Source organism: Rhamphochromis sp. 'chilingali', assembly GCF_963969265.1.
Source record: "Rhamphochromis sp. 'chilingali' genome assembly, chromosome: 20".
NCBI classification, from domain to species: Eukaryota; Metazoa; Chordata; class Actinopteri; order Cichliformes; family Cichlidae; genus Rhamphochromis; species Rhamphochromis sp. 'chilingali'.
The window spans coordinates 22,614,116-22,633,708 of NC_137947.1; the positions used below are offsets into that span (position 1 = coordinate 22,614,116).

The 19,593-nt window shown below is 39.0% G+C and overlaps 1 protein-coding gene across 2 annotated transcripts in view; it reads left to right on the plus strand.

Annotated features, from left to right (window-relative positions):
• Window positions 1-19,593, plus strand: part of akt3a (v-akt murine thymoma viral oncogene homolog 3a) — a 55,522-nt gene that overhangs the window by 2,057 nt on the left and 33,872 nt on the right. For both annotated transcript variants that reach the window (XM_080869610.1, XM_080869609.1), the window contains exon 2: window positions 6,620-7,057. In XM_080869610.1, the coding sequence (XP_080725736.1) occupies window positions 7,012-7,057 (46 nt within the window). In that variant the 5' untranslated portion in view covers window positions 6,620-7,011. The remainder of the gene's footprint in view (window positions 1-6,619; window positions 7,058-19,593) is intronic.

The following is a 19,593-nucleotide window of genomic DNA, read 5'->3' on the forward strand; positions in this document are numbered from 1 at the left end:
GTAGATAGAACAAAGTGTTTGTAGTGTAAAGCACTTCAATGACCAGTTGAAGTGCTTTACACTACAAGCACTTTGTTCTATCTACTTAAGCACTTTATCTAACTTACATCCCCACCTCCAGCCAATTTGGATCCAGCAATTAACCTAACAAACATATCTTTAGACTTTGGGAGGACGAACATGCGATCTCAGTACAGAAAGACACCATCTGACCAGAGGTTCAAACGAGGGATGTATCAATAATAGTAAAAAATAATAATAATATTTCATTAATGGAAAAATTAAGTCTATACATTTCTATAATAGGCAGAATCCAGCATATGTGAACATTGAGGTTATGCATGCATATAAATAACATACCAATACCATAATCCAGTAATGACATAAAATTTCAAGCAACAAGTCTTGCACATTGCAACGCCCACCCACCCTCAAACCTTTCCATTATAACAAAGCATAGAGCGGGGGCTGGACTGGGTGACACTGAATCCACCTTTAGTTACGATAAAATAGGCCAAGGCTGCTGGGGCCTTCCCAGGATGCACTAACATCACTCACTATGTCTTTTTATACCACTCTGCATTTAATCATTCGTTAGTATTATCTCTGCATGTCTTTTGTCCTGTCTTCCTCTCATCACCCATAACCAGTTGTAGCAGATGGCTGCCCCTCCCTGAGCCGGCTTCTGCTGGAGGTTTCTTCCTGTTAAAAGGGCATTTTTCTTTCCCAGTGTTGCCAACTGCTTGCTCACAGGGGGTCGTTTGATTGTTTTCTTTGTATTATTGTAGGGTTTTTACCGTACAATTTAAAGTGCCTCAAGGTGACTGTTTTTATTATTTGGTGCTATAAAAATAAAATTGAGTTAAATTGAACTGAACAAGTCTTATTGTTGATTCTAAAGTAGAAACCTAGTTTCAGTTTTAAGTTTTCTCACCAGTTGCTGAAGTGAGGAGTAAACGAGAGAGTCATAAGTACATATATAGAGAAAGTTTTAGTGCATCAAATGCATCTGTCCAGCACCTTTTGTTGCTAGGCTACACAAGGCTTCTCAAGTTTTTCTCCTTTGCTGTTATTTGCAGAGCTGATATTTTAAGTCCCATTCCTTCTGACTTCAGTTGGTTAGTGAAAGAAGAGAGAAGTGACCTTGACAAGTTCCTAAACCTGAACTGTTTTGAACAAAGAACGCAACAAAAATCAAAAAACACTTGTGTACCAAGGCCAGTTTTGGGTCTAGGACTTTTAGCACTGTGAACACTCAGCTTGATAGGATTTGTATAGAAAATAAAGCACAGATCTAGACACAAACATTTAATCTCATGTGTTCACTTTCTAGTTAAATTCACTTTCATTTAATAATAACAAATAAATAACAGTTACATTACATTCCACATCTCAGGCTTTTCATACAAAGGAAGAACTTACATTTCAGAAACTCTGATAACCATCCTCAGCATGTTTGCTTGATGCAAAAGATTAAGCACTTGTACAACAATTGACTAATCATTTTATTTTTAATTTTATTTTCCGTCTCTTCTAATGAAAGCAGCACTTCATACAGAAGCATCAGTGTAGTGTGCTTACCTGTGTATTGGCAGTGTTCGCCATCGAATGTACCCTCGCATCATTAAATGCTTATGAAGAGAAGAAAATAGACTTCAACCCTAAGTAGCCTGTGAAGGCAGCTTCATTGATTAAAATAGAAGCGAATTTCTCATATCAGATCCGGATTAAACAGACCATCTAAGGGGGGGGGGACAACAACACCTAAAGCACTTTCTGTGTTAACAGAGTGTAACACTTGAGGTCCTGCCAAAGGCTGGCTTTCATTTAGGAATTTAGATTGTGGATTTGCTGCTGTGGATGTCAGCCAGAGTTTTCATGAGGCCAGTGTTGTGGGTGAGGAAGGGTGATGAAAGGTGAATTGAGGTGAGGTGTACTGTCCTGACCTGAGTTTGATGGGAATGTTCTACCTTTTAGAGCTGATTACATATAGAATTAGCTAAAGAATAGTGATAGCTTGCGACGTCAGTGTATATCTCCTTTTGTAGATGACTTGTTCTGTAGAGCTACACCAGTAATGGTGCATATTTTAGTCTTATATATTTGTATATCGTGTACTGGTGCTTTGCTTAGAGTACAGTAGACTCTCTTCCACTTAGGCTTCAGTTTCTATCGTAGTAGTGCAAAAAAATCTACTTGCAGACATTCTTCCTTATTACTGTTTAAATTTATATCAATTAGTGATATAACTTTTTCTGTCTTAATACCTTAGGTATCTGTTGATATTGAGTACAGATTAACACCAGAGTTAAATTAATAAACTATATTCCTTACTGTGGGTAAGAGACTGGGAATCAGTTCAACATGCTTGACTTACACAGTCTCATTTGATATCATCTTCCAGTCAGCTGAACAGAGAGACCAGTGCTGTTTGGCTAGCTTATATGAATTTTTATGTTTTTATGTTTTTGTTATGAGTTATGGATCGGTGAACTTTCTTTCCAACTATACTGAAGTAAACCAGTCCTTATTACACACACTTGAAGAGTAGTATGTATACCTCAACTCACAATTATTTATTTTGGTCTTAGTCTTTACAGTATTTTCACAATCAGAAGAGATAAGTGGTGAAACAACAGCTCGGATGCCAGCTAGTAATTCAGCAATGAACGAATTTGCCTGTGCAGAGACTAGCTGCACAGACCCATGAATTGGGATGTGTGTTGCCAGGTTTTGCTGCCAGATGGTTGAAGTTCTATGTAGTGTGTGGTTGTGTGTATGAAGACTGTGTTTCATAGACAGTCTGGCAACTTGGGCAACATAAGAGGAACACAAAACTTGCTGATTTTTTTTTAGTAGAAAGTTTGCGGGTCATGCCAAATACAGAAGTTTGCCAGGAGAGTCTTGAAATATTAGAGAACCTGGGGAAAAAACCTGTTTGCAGGTATGCTTGTTAGTATGTTACAAGAAAGATATTTAGCTTTCTTTCCTTGAACAGTGGTTGGAAAATGCTGGTGTCTGAAATGTGATCTGTTTTTTTGTTTTTTTTAAATAAAATACAACAAAGATTAAATTGTTTAAGGCAGACCTGTGGATTTGGATTTGGGTCTGTTTCTTACCTTTGCAATATTAAGAGACATGAGTGGGGATTTGAGCAGTGTAGATAGCTTAACTTGTGTAAGAACTGGCATTGCTTGTATTAGTCTTCGTCAAGCTGAAAGTGTTCCAGTTCAAAGTTAAAGCAGATGGAGCTTATAAAGTGTTGAAATTATTCCACTTTCATCACAATTTCAGAGTAAATTATGGGGGAATTCATCAAGTATTCTGTAGTTCTCAGTTGTAGCAAAGACTGTTAAAAGAGAAACACAGAGCTCTCAAGCAACCCTCAATGTCCCTGGAAGAAGTATAATTCTGGGGACAAAAAGCAATTTAAAGCTTTATTCTGGGGTGGAACTTACTGGTGATTATAGAGATGCAATTTATATGTCCCCGTAAATGAACTGACAATAAACTTAATTCAGATAATGCTTTATATCAATTGCCCAAATATGTGCTGAGAGGTGTTGTATAGTTACAACACCTTGTAAGTATAGTTCTTCTAGTTACATTGAGTTCAAAATCCCATACTGTGCTCTATGTACTCAATATCATGGTTCAACAAACTTAAGAGTGAATCTCAGTTGTTTTTATCCTTTTGGATGCACTTCTAAGCTTGTCTTAGTTAAGTCACTCTTTCAGAAATGCATTTCCATGGTAACACTACTTAAATTATGGATAGACAAATTAAAAATGGAAAAATTGTATATTTGCTTTAAATCCCAGTTTACTCGTCCATCAATATCACTACATTGCATTGTGGAGTATACATGCCAATGTAGTGTCTTGTGCTTGCAAACTATAATATTCCCTTCATATTGAGATTGCTCATATACTGAAAAAATATTTTAAATTTATATATTAAATTTTTTTACTAAGTAGTAAGTTTGTTTATTATTTTGAACGCACATTGTTTTCTATAGGTGTGGCAACTGATGCTCTTGGATACACTATCTCAAAATTATAGTGAGAACATCACTTCTGCAAAACAAAGTAAATAATAAAAACAGGGTTTTGCTGTTATGTAACACATATTCGTTGAATGCTGCCACTCGCTATGTGTCTGCCTCCACTGAGTCTTTTTCTCTTTTCTTAAAGTTTCTTTTCCTTATTTGTATTTTTTTTGTCTTTGTTGTTGCCTCTGAAATGAAAGGGCATGAAATAAATGTTGTCTGGCAGGTGCTTCCCCTGGCATGGTTGGTTCATCATTGCAGTACATGTCACCATAGCAACAGCCACCCTAGTGACAAGGGGTTGCCACTGTCTGGACATTCCTCTCCTCTCCTCACTTCAACTCTCCTCAACTCAACTCAGTCCAGGCTATGCTTCACAGATTAAGGTTGAAGCTAACCAAAGCTTTATTGAATAACAAGCTTAATCCAAAATTGTATAGTGTCTATAAAAAGAATGTTATCCCCTTGGATGTAATTACTAGGGCTGAAAGTCATTTATTTTTCTCTTCTAAAGTAGTGCCATTATGATAGTCTTTATGCCTCAGTTTCACAAATATCAACTGGATTTCAAGAACGAGGTCTCTTTCTGTTGAACAAAAGGACACAAAAGGAACCATCTGAATAAGTAATATTGTAAATTAAATGTTTGATTTTTGTCTTCTGTAACACAAGCACCTTATCTTATGGTGTGAATTTGATTGATTTTAATTTTTAGACATTTCAGAAATAGACATTTAAGAACTAGAAAAAAGTATGATGAATAAATTCCAAACATTAAAACTACAGCAAGAGATGTTCCCATAGGGTTAATATATTTGCCAACAAAATTAATAGGTTAGATGTGCTGGGGTAAAAAATTGACTATTTAACTAGTCTAAAAATAAGAGAGCACACACACTTTATGTGCATTTAAGTTGTTTGAAAACAAAAATGTATTTCTTTATAATCAGATAATCAAATCTTATTTCTAAGTTTGCTGAAATATGTGGCAATTCGACACTAAAGTGGCCGATGTTTACTGTGTTAGCGTAAGCACCCTACTTTCTTACAGGTTAGCATCCGTGCACCTTTGCAGAACACGGTTGAGTGGTCTTTGCCATTTTGCTCTGGCACAGCCTCTTACTGATTTAGATCAAAGTAGTGCAGAACCATGATGTGATATTTACAACTTCAGGGCAGGACAGTAGCCATCGTAGGTGGCTGCCTAAAATCTTAAAACCAACAGTTGGCTGGTGATGTACCTGTATAAAATGTGAATATGCTGACTAGAAACTCCAGTTTAATTGTATAGTTGATTAGTTGATTGATTAGTTGCTCACATACCTAATTACATTGTATTTGGATGGTAAAATATTAAACATCCTCAAATCCAAGGTCATTTTCAGGTATTATCAAAGGTGCAAAAATGTACATTATTGATTGTTTTCAATAATTAAACAAAATAACGGCATAAAACAGGTGCTATAATTTCTTAAATCCAAAGTGTTGAACAAAAAGTTATCATTTTGACATTTGAGACATATGACATGTTTGAAATGTGAAAGTAGATATCCTCCTGTTGATTAAATGAATCTCTGAGCTTTGATTACCAACAAACCTAAATGTGATGAACTAGTCTGCATTTGTTCATTTGCTCGCTGACTAGTCACGACTCTGCTGCTTCAAAATGTATTAAAAAAAAAGAAAGAAAAGAAAAATCCCTGTGTCACCTACTAGGGTGTGTGCGCATCTGTGGGTCTATTCCAGCATTCGCTCTGACGCTGCAGACCCCACAAGTGTCTGCAGCATTGCAGACAGTAGCTGATCTGAATACTGATTTCCAGCTAGATAGCATTGACTACTAGCCTAGCTCCCGTGGTGCTGATCTTCATTCAAGCTGAGCAGCGTAGTGTCGTTGCGGGGTTTTGTAATACAGTGTAGTAGGGTGCATCTGAGGTGAACGCAGCAGCTATGCAGAGAGACAAAGAGAGGGGAGGGAGAGCAGGAGTGAGACGACAGAGAGGTGCAGAGATTTGCAGAGAGAAAGGGAGCGTGAGAGCATCCCTAACTGCCGTTGTTGCTATTTATAACCAAGCCCTACTCCACAGTCCTGAGAAGCTCTCTCACCTCCCACATACGTTCAAATCAGCCCACACATACCCACACACACACACATTGAAAAAAATTATTTGATATACAGAAATACATTGAAGGCAGAGCGCTAGATTGGCTTATGTATGGTGCACAACCTGCTAACCAGGACAGACATATCTGTGAATGAATGAGTTCTTTAGCTCTGGGATTTTGGTTTGGCAGTCAGTGTCAGGTTTTTTTTTTTTTGGCTTCATTGACAGTTCTGTAATAATTCATCTTGTTTATCAGAGAGAGTGTTGCGTGGATAAAAAGAGGAACTGGGTGTATGATTGGGTGGAGAGAGAAGGAGAGGAAGCAGCCCTCCCAATAACTAGTTGTTTGTCTTGTCAGAAAAGGACTTATGAGAGGAAGAGGGGACCAGCAAGAGAGGAAGAAAAATAAACCCATCTCTACTTTTTTCTGTATTATTATTTTTCTCTCCTTTCACTTCCTTACAGGCTGAGTCACTGCTGGTGAGGAGGAAGGTCTGGAGAGGGAACGAGAGAGGAGGAGGTGGAGGAGGAGGGGGAGAAGAAGAAGAAGGAGAAGAAGTAGGGAGGGAGCTGAGGAGATAAGCCACAACAGGAAGCAAGTCGACACACACGTACAATATACATACACACCGCGTGTTTGTGTGTGTGTGTCTAAGAGAGAGGCTGCGCGAACGAGAGGGTGAACGGGAAAGGAAGGGAGGGAGAGTGACGCGGAGGCTGGGAGAGCCGGCCCCCCCTCCTCTCCTCTCCTCCTCCTCTCCCTCTCTTTCTCTCCTCCTCTCCTCTCCTCCCCTCCTCCCTCTCTCTCTCTCAGTGGAGCAGGCGTGCAGCGGCATCAGACTCGGCGTGAAGGAACCATGAGCGATGTCACCATCGTTAGAGAGGGATGGCTCCAGAAACGGGGTAAGTACATCCAGTACCTCTCTTCTTCTTCTACACCCCTCCCCTGTGCTTCTGCCTCCTCTCTTCTTCTTTTCCTCTGCCTCTTTTCTAGACTGAGGGCCTGGCTGTGCCTTTCCACATGTGCTGGTGGGAGGATGTGAGTGTTGCGATTGTGTGTGTGTCTGTGTATGAGTGATAACATGGATGTCTGATTATGTAGTATGAGACTGTACATGAGTGTGTGTGTCTTTGTATATTATAAGCTTGCCTGGCTGTGTTTGCTAAGCCACTATATGCCCCTCTCAAGTTGTGACTGAAAGGACTGTGCATGGGTATGTGCTTAAATTTGTATGCACAAGTGTATATATGTGTGCACTTAACAACATCTACTGGGCTAGTGTGTAGTGTTCTTTTTCTGTTTTGTTTTTTTTGTTGTTGTTTTTTATGCCAGTGTCTCTGCTTGTCTGAAATCCAGTTAGTTCTGTCTCTCTGCGGTGTTATTGAAAACAGAAGTTTTAAGTTCATAGCGTGGTGTCATTGGGAGTCATATGATGTGGGGTTGAGGGGATAGTTGGGGTGGAGTCAGGGTGTGTGTGTGTGGTGGGGGGGTTCACTGACAGCACATCCTGTTTATAGCAAAATGAATGAGAAATGGGAAAATTTTGCAATAGCTGAAGAACATGTGGCAAAAAATAGTACTTCCCTGTCCTCAAACATTCACAGCTTATGCTCACTCAGTGGTAGTCACAACACAAAAGAAGGCATTTGTAGCAAGGCCAGACTGGGCAGAATTGGCCAAGAAAGTGCTATAGAGTAGCTCTGTGATGAATGCATCACTGACTGGTAGACACTTCAGGACTTTTTTTTTTTGTTTTTCTCCTAAACCACAATTTCATGGGGTCGTGTGTCTGCCTGAGGGATACGACTAAGTGTATGTGAATGTCTTTTAGAAGGAGTGCTTCAGGGGTAGAACAAGGGGATTTCCAGTCTTTTAGGCCAATGAGCAGCATCCTCTTGACTGTGATGCTGTTTTAGGAATGTGTAACAGAAACTCTTGAACAGGAAGTGACATGGGTACATAACAGACAGCAGGTTTCTGGGTATTGTAGGCTCAGCCTACAGCACAGCAGGAGTATATGCTGCTCCTACTACATGGACTGGATTATCGCTCTCTCACTGTGTCAGACACTCAAAAACAATCTGTATTACGGTAGTAAAAAAGAGGGGCAAATCGTTGTCAATATACGCCAACATGCCAGTATGATTCTCAGACAGTCGTCTGTGCATATTAAGAGGAACACATCGCCCCCAGTCACGACGCAGCAATACTAGTGCTTGCAGTGAGAGGGAGAGAGAGATAGAGGTTAGGGAGGAAAGAAGGGGTGTTTGTTTGTGTCAGGAATATGAATGTTTGTCTGCATCATATGCTAAATCTTTCTCTGTGTTTGTGTGTGGAGTGAAGCAAGGTCAGGGTGCTGACTCACTGTCCAGGTCGTGATACAGCAGACACTGCAGTCTTAGTCATTAAACAGCTTTATGCTGAAATAAAATGGCAAGATAGGCCAATGCAGAAAGTTAAACTTCCACATACACAAAACTTTGTGCTAATATGATTGCATTCAGTTGTGCTCTCACTGTCTGGAAGAGCCTGTACTTTCTAACTCTTCTAACGTCTTTTTGTTTTGAACTGAGTGACAGTGACAATAGACACAGAGACTAAAACACTGAACCTCTGGAGTTTTAGAATCTCTCTGTATAAAGGAATGAGGCTCTTAAGTGCCTTTGAAAACCTCTAGTTAAAAAAATTGTAAAAACAGTTTTCCTGTTTTTGTTCTAGTCAGTATGAGAGCAATACCTAAATAACTGCTGGGTTTGTGTATAGTTTCTGCTTAGATGAGTACTGATGTGTTTGTCTTCCTGTTACTAATTCAGTCTTGTTTGTGTATTCCATAATTCAGGTTGTATTTTTGGTAATCTTGTAATTGATCATTTTAGTTTAATTTTATTCTCTCAGTTCAGGTCTACAGCAGCTGTTAAGTATGTAGTTCCAATATGGTAAAATCTTGCTATCAAAAACAACTTGATGTTAATTAGTTGGAAAAACTCTGCTTGCGTACAGAAATTTTCTTTTAATAATAAGCAGGTTGGTTGAATATTTTGGTTGTTGTTTTATTTGGTCTGATTGCTGATAGCTCAGGCTTGGTTCAGATATAAAAGAGCTTTATAAAGACTGTTGTTTGTACGTTTGCTGATGATATAACTGTTCTAAAGTTGTAGATATGTATGTCCATTGGATAAATAAAACGGACAGTTTTGTCTTCTTTTAATTTAACCAGATTAGCTAAAAGACAACTATGATAAGAAATGTCTGATTTTTATTTATTGTTTTATGCTACTCTTTCCTCTGCTTATAAATTAGAAATGATTGATTAGGAGAAAGCATTTACCCTTCAAAATATCAGTGATGGTCATGACTTCTTGCTCATGGACTTCAAAGGGACTATGTGTACCTGTGAGTTTATTTGACAAGTTGGTGTCTGTATACACTTATTTCTGTAGCTTATATCTGTATATGTATGCCCAACTGCACCAACCTCAGTCAACCTTTTTAACCTGTACTGTAACTATATCAGAGCTTCAGGATGCATCCTTACTTTCCGTATTGCCTTTCTACTTCAAACAATGAGACCAATTTGAAATACAAAGTGTTTCATAAACACTGAGTAAAAGATCCATAAGACATGAAAGAAATGCACAAGAGATCGCATAAAATAAAGCGTAATGAAATGTAAATGTAATAAAAGCATAAAGTTACGCAAAGTTAAGATGAATTATCTTTGTAATCTTGCAACCCAGAGATAAGCATCAAGAGCTTTACCTCTACAAAAACAGAGTGCACCATGTCCTTAGATGACCGAGCCTTTGAATGCTTACTCGCTCACTACCACAATGATGATTTCCTTCCTCCTTTCATTGAATCAGAGTGGGGAGTGCATTTGGCTGCATTATGTCTTTATCAATGGAAGTAAAAAAAAACAGTGGATTAATCCCGTAAGCTGCCACACAATGCGTCATAAAAGGAACAGATGGAGAAGTAAACCAAAATCATTATGGAATTAAAACAACTATAAATTTTAAAAATATTTAAATAAATTATTAATTTCTGAAAATAGGTGCAAGTGTAACCTTGGAAGGACACTGTATTGTGTTGATTATCTGTGGGTAACAATCAATATTTAAATGCCTAACAGAGCTGTTTTAGTTTAGCTTTAATATCTAAATCTTGAAGTATACCTGTCTTCTTTTCTGCCAAAGCTGGGACTTTACTTTCTGACAACCTATATGAGGCCACAGAGGTCACACAGTAGTTGTGGATAATGTTACCTCCATCAGCATCAACCCACACAGCAGTCAGCACAACAGATGGCTAGGAGGGAGGAGAAACACTGGAGGAGGGAGGACAGGGTGAAAAGCATTGTCTTTTCTTTGACACTTTGTCCCATGTGAAGTGCTCTTCCGTAAAGCTAATAATCTCAAAACTATATCAAAGTAGAGTTAGGCTTCTTGCAGACTTGTTTGATCATTATTTATCTCCCAAGAGATAGAGGAGCGATACAGGTTTTTTTTTTTCAAACAACTTAGATTTATTTTTACATGAAACTTAAAGAATATAGATGCATTTAGAAAAAAATGTTTAAAGAAAATGCTATGAAAACTTACTGTTGAAGTCAGAAGGGAAACACAATATACTGCAAATATATGCTGCAATTTTTGCAAACAATATGTTTCCTTCTTTAAATTTCACTCAGCTTCATTTAAAAGTATAAATCTTGTATTTCTGCTAGGAATTAAAAATATAAAAAGGGCATCAGGCTAGTTCAGTTCAAATACCTCTTTGCATATCACTTCTATTCCCATAAGCTGTAAGAAACTAGAAATTATACTACAAATACACATCCATGTTTTCTCGAATGCAGTCATCTTAATAATATATGAATCATCACCACAGGAAGGAACACTTCTCTTTGTTCTTCCTCTCTGAGTTCAATAATTTTGTAGTGGAAATTATTGATTTCTTTGACTGCATAATGGAGGGAAAAATCAAGAGGTCAAACGAGGCTACAGGCTCGGACATATGGTCTCGATTGTGTATTGGTTATGATATTATATTATAAAAGGAATTGAATTACATTGCAGCATCCTACACATTCACAAAAATGTTTGTTCTTCATAACTTCATTTGTATCTTTAGCTCTGCTCATGCTGCTCACGTTGCCTGTATCTTTCCATCGTTTGTTTGGAAATGACATAATACGGAACCCAGGAAGTAGCTGCATTAGATATTCAATGTGTCTCTTTATGAAAATCCATTTATCTGTCCCCAGTGAAGTGGCTTTCCTCAAAGCTACTGATCTCTAAACTATGTCAAAGTGGAGTGTGTCTTGTTACAGACGTGCTATGAAGTGGTCAGGATCAATAATTCTTTGTTGATAGAATCAAGGGGATGTTGTACATACTCGTCCTTGTGCAGTTTCACATTAGGCTTTTCACGCAACCTGTCTGCATCTCACCACTCTCTTATGAGACACTGAGCTGCAATAAGGAACAGCACACCTGTCCTTTCTGCACTCTTTCCTCTTGTACAGTCTCTTAAAATTAATCCCTCTGGGAACTGTACGTGCTATACTGTATACATTGGGCTGCTGTGGGGTTCATTGGGTGCAGTGCAGTGAGGCAGCCATCTTGGCTCAGTGAGTTCAGTGAGTTCAGTGATGCTGGAGGGAGGCTGGCTGGATCAGGTGGCAGTGCCAGATCTCTGATATCAATCACCAGCCGCTGCTGCCTCTGCTACTGTCTGCTGTGTCGCCTTTCTCTCTTCTCTTCTCTTCTCTTCTCTTCTCTTCTCTTCTCTTCTCTTCTCTTCTCTTCTCTCTCATTTCCATGTACCATTATTCATCCTCAACTTATTCTACAGGCCAATAGTAGACACACAGACAGTGAAGGCTTTGTTATGAATGGCATCCTCTTGCACATCCGGAGGAAGTGTACGCTCCAGTGTGGCTTTACAAACTGTCTCCATTGTCCTGAGAATGACTCACTCTACACTGCAGAGAATGGCAGACAGCCAGGCAGTCAGACAGACTGACAGCACAGTGCAGACAGACTAGTCTGCAGAGCCTACAGACGAACAGCAGAGAGACAGTTTGTGACAGGTAGAGCCAATATGGAACAGAGGAAGCCAACTTGTGAACTAAAAAGACCTGCAGCTAGCACGTGTGGACACAAAATGTAGATGGATAACATACACAGATAACTTTGTGTTTAGCTGGAATATATGTTTTTTGGTTTTTGGATTATGTCTGTGTTAGCGTTACACTGCCTCAGCATAACCACGGATAAATTTTGCGAGTTGTGAGCTCAATGGCCTGAAGCAATATAACTGTCAGCTCAGTAAGATCGGCTGAAGCATCCCTATAAAAGCCATGCACAAGGACACTCCTGGAGTAATGGATGGGTGTGTGAATGAATTAATGTAGAGTTAGGCAGTCTTGGATAAATGAATGAGTGAATCAATGAATGGAGTGCTGATCACTGCAGATGAACAGCTTGGACAGAGGAAGTGAGCGGGGAGTAAAGGAGGAGAGGTTGAATAATGGGATTAGTTTGCAGCTCAGGATCATCAATATGCTGACCTCAAACATTTGATCACACTGTGGGTGGATGCACATATATTCACACATGTACACTTCACAAGGTTATTGTTAGTTATTATTTATCACTACTCTGAAAATCATTGTCAGAATCCAAATTTTGCTTAATGCACCCTGCTTACATGCTATACATTATCACTCCTTTCACTTGATTAGTAATAAGTGTGATCAGAAGCACCCTCAGCTAAACATATTGTCTGTCATCTGCTGCTAATAATTAAACAAATTATACAGTTTGTTATCAATGTTAGAATTTAATACATATATAAATTAATAATTCATTTATATAAAGGTGCTACTGTGTATATATAAGAATGTGACTCAAGCTTGTTAGACATTTTCATGGTCACGCAACACAAATCCAACAACTAACAGATGTTATATGATGGATTTCTTTAACAACGTGGTTTATGCCACTTGCACCAGTAAGGCTATTGTTGAATATTGTTGCCAATGCTTGCTTCGTTTTTCAAATTTAGCCCAGACAATGTTTTTTTTAAGGGAAAAAACCTTTATGTATCCTAGATTTCCTACACGCCTCAGGTTCCTCCACAAGTATTTTCCCTTGTTCCAAAGGGAGCCTGGAGATGTGTCTTTAGTTTAATAAGATCTGTTGACAGCAGCTGCACTGTCCTCACTTGACAAAGCAATTTGAGTTTAAGTGGAAACCAGAATCTATGTTTAAATGTGCTAACACAGATTAGACTAATAGGGTAGTGTGTGGTTTAACATCTTGAGGTTATTGAGAGCTGGTGGGAGCAGGCTTTGGGTTGATTAGAGAAGGCAGGTTACAGTGGGGGTTGGTTTGGCTGATTTGGGCCAACAGATTAGTTCCTAGTCGCTAGCAGCTAATGTAAGTGTTACAGTAGCTGACAGAAGTATTACCCCAGAGTGAGACTGTTTTGGCTTTTTATGTGGCCATTTTTTTTTTTTTTTCCAGTTTTGACAAAATTTTAATCCATAGCTTGATATGATATTAAAACTTCTGAAAAATAATAGTCTACTGTATTTAATAAAACCCTGTAATGAGACCTTGTACAGCTCCATTTCAAACTAGTTTTTCTCTCCAGTATCGAGTACTACAGATAATCAGATATACTGTCTGTTTGTGCCTTTTTAAATAATAGAACAGCACAGTCTGATCGTATGTCTTAGAACTGCTTTTCACACTGACAACAGGACGACACTAGCCAGGCTGTTGCTTACCACAGCTGACAAAATGATTACTGCTCCAGTAACAGTGTGTGTATTATTTAGTATGTCCATGCTGAAAATTTCCCTAGAAACTGTTTTTGGTGCCCAGTTTTTTCTCTGTGATGATTTTATTCTTGTATGATTTTTTTTTCACATGCTGAAGTTTCAAATAAGATAAGGATGAATTAAGAAATGCTTTATCCCCTGTTTGGGGAAAAATGGATGTTGCAGTTGATTTGGGTGCAGCAAGAATAAATCAGGTGTATAACACAACAAAGGTGTTTTTAGCAGAACCAAAATGGTCGACAGTGGTGTACATCTGTTTGCTCAAAGCAACTGGACAGCATCCTTGATGCATTTCTCTTCAATTTGTAGCACAGAGCTCTTTGTTGCCTCATTTTTAAGTCCGAGCATGAGCTCCACAGAGCATCGTCTGTTACAGAAGCCAGGAAAGAGGTTTTTGTGGTTATTGGAGCCCCTTTTTAAAATTTTTATTCAGCATTTCTGAATCTGACTGATGGCTATTGGGTTGGTGACTTAATAGTTGAGCTGCATGTTGATGTTACAGTGATCATGGTTAAAGGGTCAGTCAGTCTATTTATAACTTCCCACCTGTAATCTGTCCCTGACGGGATTAACAGAGCCACTAGCTTCAGCCTGCTGTGCCACACAGACACGCTGAAAATGTCACACATGAATAAATACATGCATTTATAAAGGTATAAAGGTGTACAGTGCATGCAGACCAGAGAAAATGCATAAAATGTGACCATGTTGTTTTTTTTTACTGCACGTGTACATGTTTGTTTGCATGCATTTTTCTTATTGGTATACACATGTTTCACAGAATCTTGGTTATTTGGCCTGACTAAAAACAGAAGAAGACGACACCAAACAGTGACAACATTTTTTCATCCTCCCTCAGACTCCTCCATCTATGGTTGCCAATCTCCAGTCATTAATTAGCTGTCCATGATAAAAATTCCCCATTCCCAATCTGACACTAGTGTAGAGCAGTGGACAGCAGTGGTAATCATGTCAGCAAGGCTTGGCTCAATGTTCTGAGGGGGCTAAATGGCCCCCATATGGTCCACTGGCTGGGACCCGCTCTTCACCATGCTCTCATTAAACTACTGCTTAATATACCAAGGTAAAGAAACACACACACACACACACACACACACACACACACACACACACACACACACACACACACACACACAGACTAATGCATACTCTCAGCTGTAAGAAACAAATCAAGGCATTTGACAAGGGATTGGACACAAAGGGACAGGAGGACAAGGAGGTGGTGTTTGTTTCTGTGTTTGTGTGTACATGTGGTGTGTGTGTCTGTGTTTTGAGAGAGTGACGCTGTACAATTGTTGACTTGCCATCTGTCATCAAGCAAAGAATTCTGTCTGTGTGTGTGTGTGTGTGTGTGTGTGTGTGTGTGTGTTTGCATAGACAGGAAAGATGAGACAGAAAGGAAAGAAAGAAACAGTGAGTGAGGTGCAGATGTCTCACAGCATAGCGGCTGGAACATGAGGTTCAACAGCAGACTGCTGTATGAGAGGAGGTGGAGGGGGAGAACTGAGAAGAAAAGATGACGAACATCTGCCATATTCAGATATTGCTCCGTGGTTTGAGTGTTTCCACAAAATATTTTGAGCTGGAATAGGCCTGGGACATTGCCTGCTTATTAAGTAGTTTGCAGGACTAGACTGGCAAGTTCACAAATATTCTTAAGTATTTAACCAAAAATGCGATTTTATCTCCCTTCACCAACGTTTTGTTTCACTGGGCGTATGTCTTTGTTGGTGAAATACTCTGTGGAGAAACAGATGAGCCATTTGACACGGAGAGCAAACAGTTGAACAAGTTGGTGCAACTATAAACCTCAAGAAATATTTTAAAGTCAGATAAATCGTACTGCTTGTTAGCTGGTGTTCTTTGTCTGTATATTGGAGTTTTTCTATACTTAAGTCATCTATCATTTCCTCTTTACTGTTAGGAGAGTGACATATATAATGATTTGTTGCCTTCACTTTTTGATTGATCACTTGTTTGGAAGCTTTTTCTTTTGCAATTACAGTAGTTAGCTGTTACTGACTGGGAACTTTTCCCCATTGTAGTGAATGAATTTTAACATAACTGCGTGTGAAAACTTTGGTTTGATTTTAGTCTGGCATATGTATCTTTTAATCTTGTTTGTAATTTTCAGGAAGTGCAAGTAGCAGATTTAATACTTAATATGAATGTTTTGAGTTAAATGAAAATTAAAGGATTAATTTTCATTAGTAATTGGCTAAAACTGATTACAGTATAGATGACACACATATAGCCATCTTTGTTTCTTTTTAACTGTGTGAGAGGCCTAAGTGCCTGATGCTGGCCAGCTGAGGTGGACAAGTTGTCAAAAACAGCCTCTTAGACAGAAAGGCGTTACAAAATAACAAGCACCAGCTCCCAGGGACAGAGAGAAAAGTGTTTGCTGTAGTTAAAGTGATATACTGTCTGCCACCTCAAGGTGTTACAGACAGGCAAGCGGTCACTAATTGCAATCACACTGTGATTCGTTTCCCCAAAGTCTGTAATACTTCCTGAATTTACACTGCCAAATTTTAAATAAGCAATCCATCCATCCAGGCATCCATTCATTGATCAACCAGGTTGAGTCATGGGGGCAGCAGTCTAAAGAGAGATGCCCAGACCTCCCGAGGATGGGAATGCAGAGGTGAAGTAATTTCTTCAGCATCCTTGGCCTGCCTAGGGGTCTACATCTGGTTGGAGATGCCCAAACCATGTCCAACCAAAACTAGACGCCTAGTTTATTCTTGCCATTGTCATGAGCAGAACTTAGGGTGAGCCCCTACCAATGGAAGCTCATTCTGGTATCTGAGGTCTTGTGCTTTTTGTCTCTAACAGAATTATAGACAGCTTTACTTTGCTTTCACCCTTACCTGTGAAAGCACAAGTCTCTTGTTGTGGGCACAACTGGGGCGCCACTGTTTCCACAAGACCCTGAAAATATTTTTTTAAGGCTTACGCTCAAGTCTTTTATTGAACTGAGTTGTGGTGTCTTTATGAGACATCGGGAAGTTTTAGTTGCAGGTGAACCAAAACAAATATGATTTTCGTTCAGACGACGAGGAGTGAGTAATTGTGAGGGGAATTGAATAAGTGTTACATTTTAAAAGCTTTATGAACTGCAGTCTGTCACATCCCTCTATATCCATTATCCTTGAATTCAGATGTAAACAACTATATTACTTATGTACTTCATCACATAAAAAACTAAATAAAGTCTCTTTTCTCTGGTTATTTGTTGGCATCGCAATTTCTGAGTTGCAAGAACAAAGTTTAGTGAGAAAATAATAAAAAGTGTGTGAATGAGCTGTGCTAAATATGCCCACAGTGAATTCACCGTAATAGACAGATGGGCACACACTAAGGCAGGTGGAGAGACAGACAGGTAAACAGGCAGGACGGAGAGGAGAGCAGAGAGCAGCAGTTAGTGAGGTGGAGAGCACTTACTGTCGGCCCTTCAGTGCAGCACATGAATGGACCCTTTGAATGAGGCGCGGCTGGGCTGGTGTGTGTTGGGGGCAGTACTGGTGCAGGGGAGGCGGTGCTCTTGACAATACTTGGGGTATAGTACTTGATTGTTTACTCTTGCCTGTGGGGCTGAGCTATTGTGCTCTAGTGTGTATGCGTGCATGAGTGTGTATTTGTGGTTGCAGAGTAGTGTGTATGTGTGGTGGTGTGTATAAAGTTTACAGGCATTCAAGGAGACAAACGGCACAGTGCTTCTCTGTTGATCTAGAAGAGTATAGGGGCTTCACAAATGATCAGGGAGGGGGTCTTATGTTGGCCACACAAACACTCACATGCACACATAATGCCAGCTGCCGCCCTTAGCCCCAGCCCAGTATTTCTGAATTAATAATACAGGGCCAGCCACTCTGGAATAATGGTGATTTACACACACACACATCCATGCACAAAGCTTTGCACCTGTTCACCACTGCTTAACTGGACAGGGTTGGGCTTCACCACCACACGCACACACGCACACGCACATCCACACCCCCCTTGAGTCTGTTGTGGGCAATAGTTAGACAGCTGTGTCTATCTCCTGACCCTCCCCTTCTATTTCTGATGGCAAGCTATTCTCACTGAATGATTGGTCCAGTTGTGTTACTTTGTTCCCCTGATTGGATAGTTTTATATCCAATGAGGCAAAGAAACAGGATAATAATTTGAATATGAATGTCAGATTTAAATGGGGACCCTCAAAGCTATGCACTTCTAAGTGTTAATGCACAGTATGAATATAGCAAATACTGAATGGGGGGAATGCAACCCGTTGTAAAATTGTGAGCCCATACTGGTATTGTTTTTTTGTTTACTATTATTGTATTTTTATTTTTAGTATTCATATTTACATTTTTTCATATTTTATGTTCAGCACTTTGGTCAGTGCTAGCTGTTTTTAAAATGCTCTGTAAGTAAAGTTGACTTGGCTTGTTCCTCCTTTTGCTCCAGACTAACAAGTAAAATCTTTGTAACTTAGCTTTTTAAAACCTTAAACCGCTTCATCATTTTCAACATTTAACCAGATAAACAGAGAAATGTCAAGAAGGGACATTAGTGTATTGCAGCAGAACCAGACTAGTCATCAGGAAACCACTGATAACTTTGGTGTTGTTATGATGATTTTCATTTGTAAACAGGGCCTCTCAGGCATGAACTAACTGAAAGTAATAGTTGAGGGAAGTAAATTGCCTTTTTTGAAACAATTTAAAAATATATTTAGACCTGCTAAAGATTTAAATTATATTTATATTAAAAGCAAATGAGAAATATCTATACAGCATTTAATTACTGCATTAAATGTAATTGCCAGTCATACAAAAATAAAGAAATCCAGGGTGCTAACACACAATGCCTCAAGGAGAGAAAAAGAGGAGCAATATACCAACAATCAGTACAATATGATTAGCCTGCTTATTGGCTGTGTGTGTGCCTTTCCTAATCTCATTGGATCCACCTCTTTCTGAACACAGGCAGCATGTCATTCCTAATGTTATCGGGTGTTTGAATGCAAAGGATTTTTTTTCTGGTTAGCTCAGATTGTATTTTTACCTTCTTGATGTGCGAGAAGACATACAAACACATCAGTCTTCGTGTTTTCAGTGACATGCTGCCTGGGTAGTTGTGCGTGTGGGGGTGGATGGTTATATATAAAAATGTATTTTGGCGGGGCAGACCATCTGACTGAGCTGTTTTGAATATTGTTGACAGAATTTACAGATTTAAACCTGGATTGTCCGGTTAATGATTCTATCAGCATCAATATTTGCATATCTTGCATATCTAAATCTTACTTATACATTGACAAACAAACTACGAATTTTAAAAAATGTAACAATTTTAGGGAAAGTCTGCAAAAAATAGTATATTTTTCTGATAAATAAAAAATGGTCATCTTATGTATTGATTTCCTGCTTTTGGCTGATGTTGGCCTATTGCAGATATATTAGTATTAACTTGTTTGTTTTTGTTTTGTACCTTCAAACTATGACAGTTTTCTGACTTACAGCCCCTCAAAGTAAATTGGTGTATTTGGATAGAAATACACCAACACTGCGA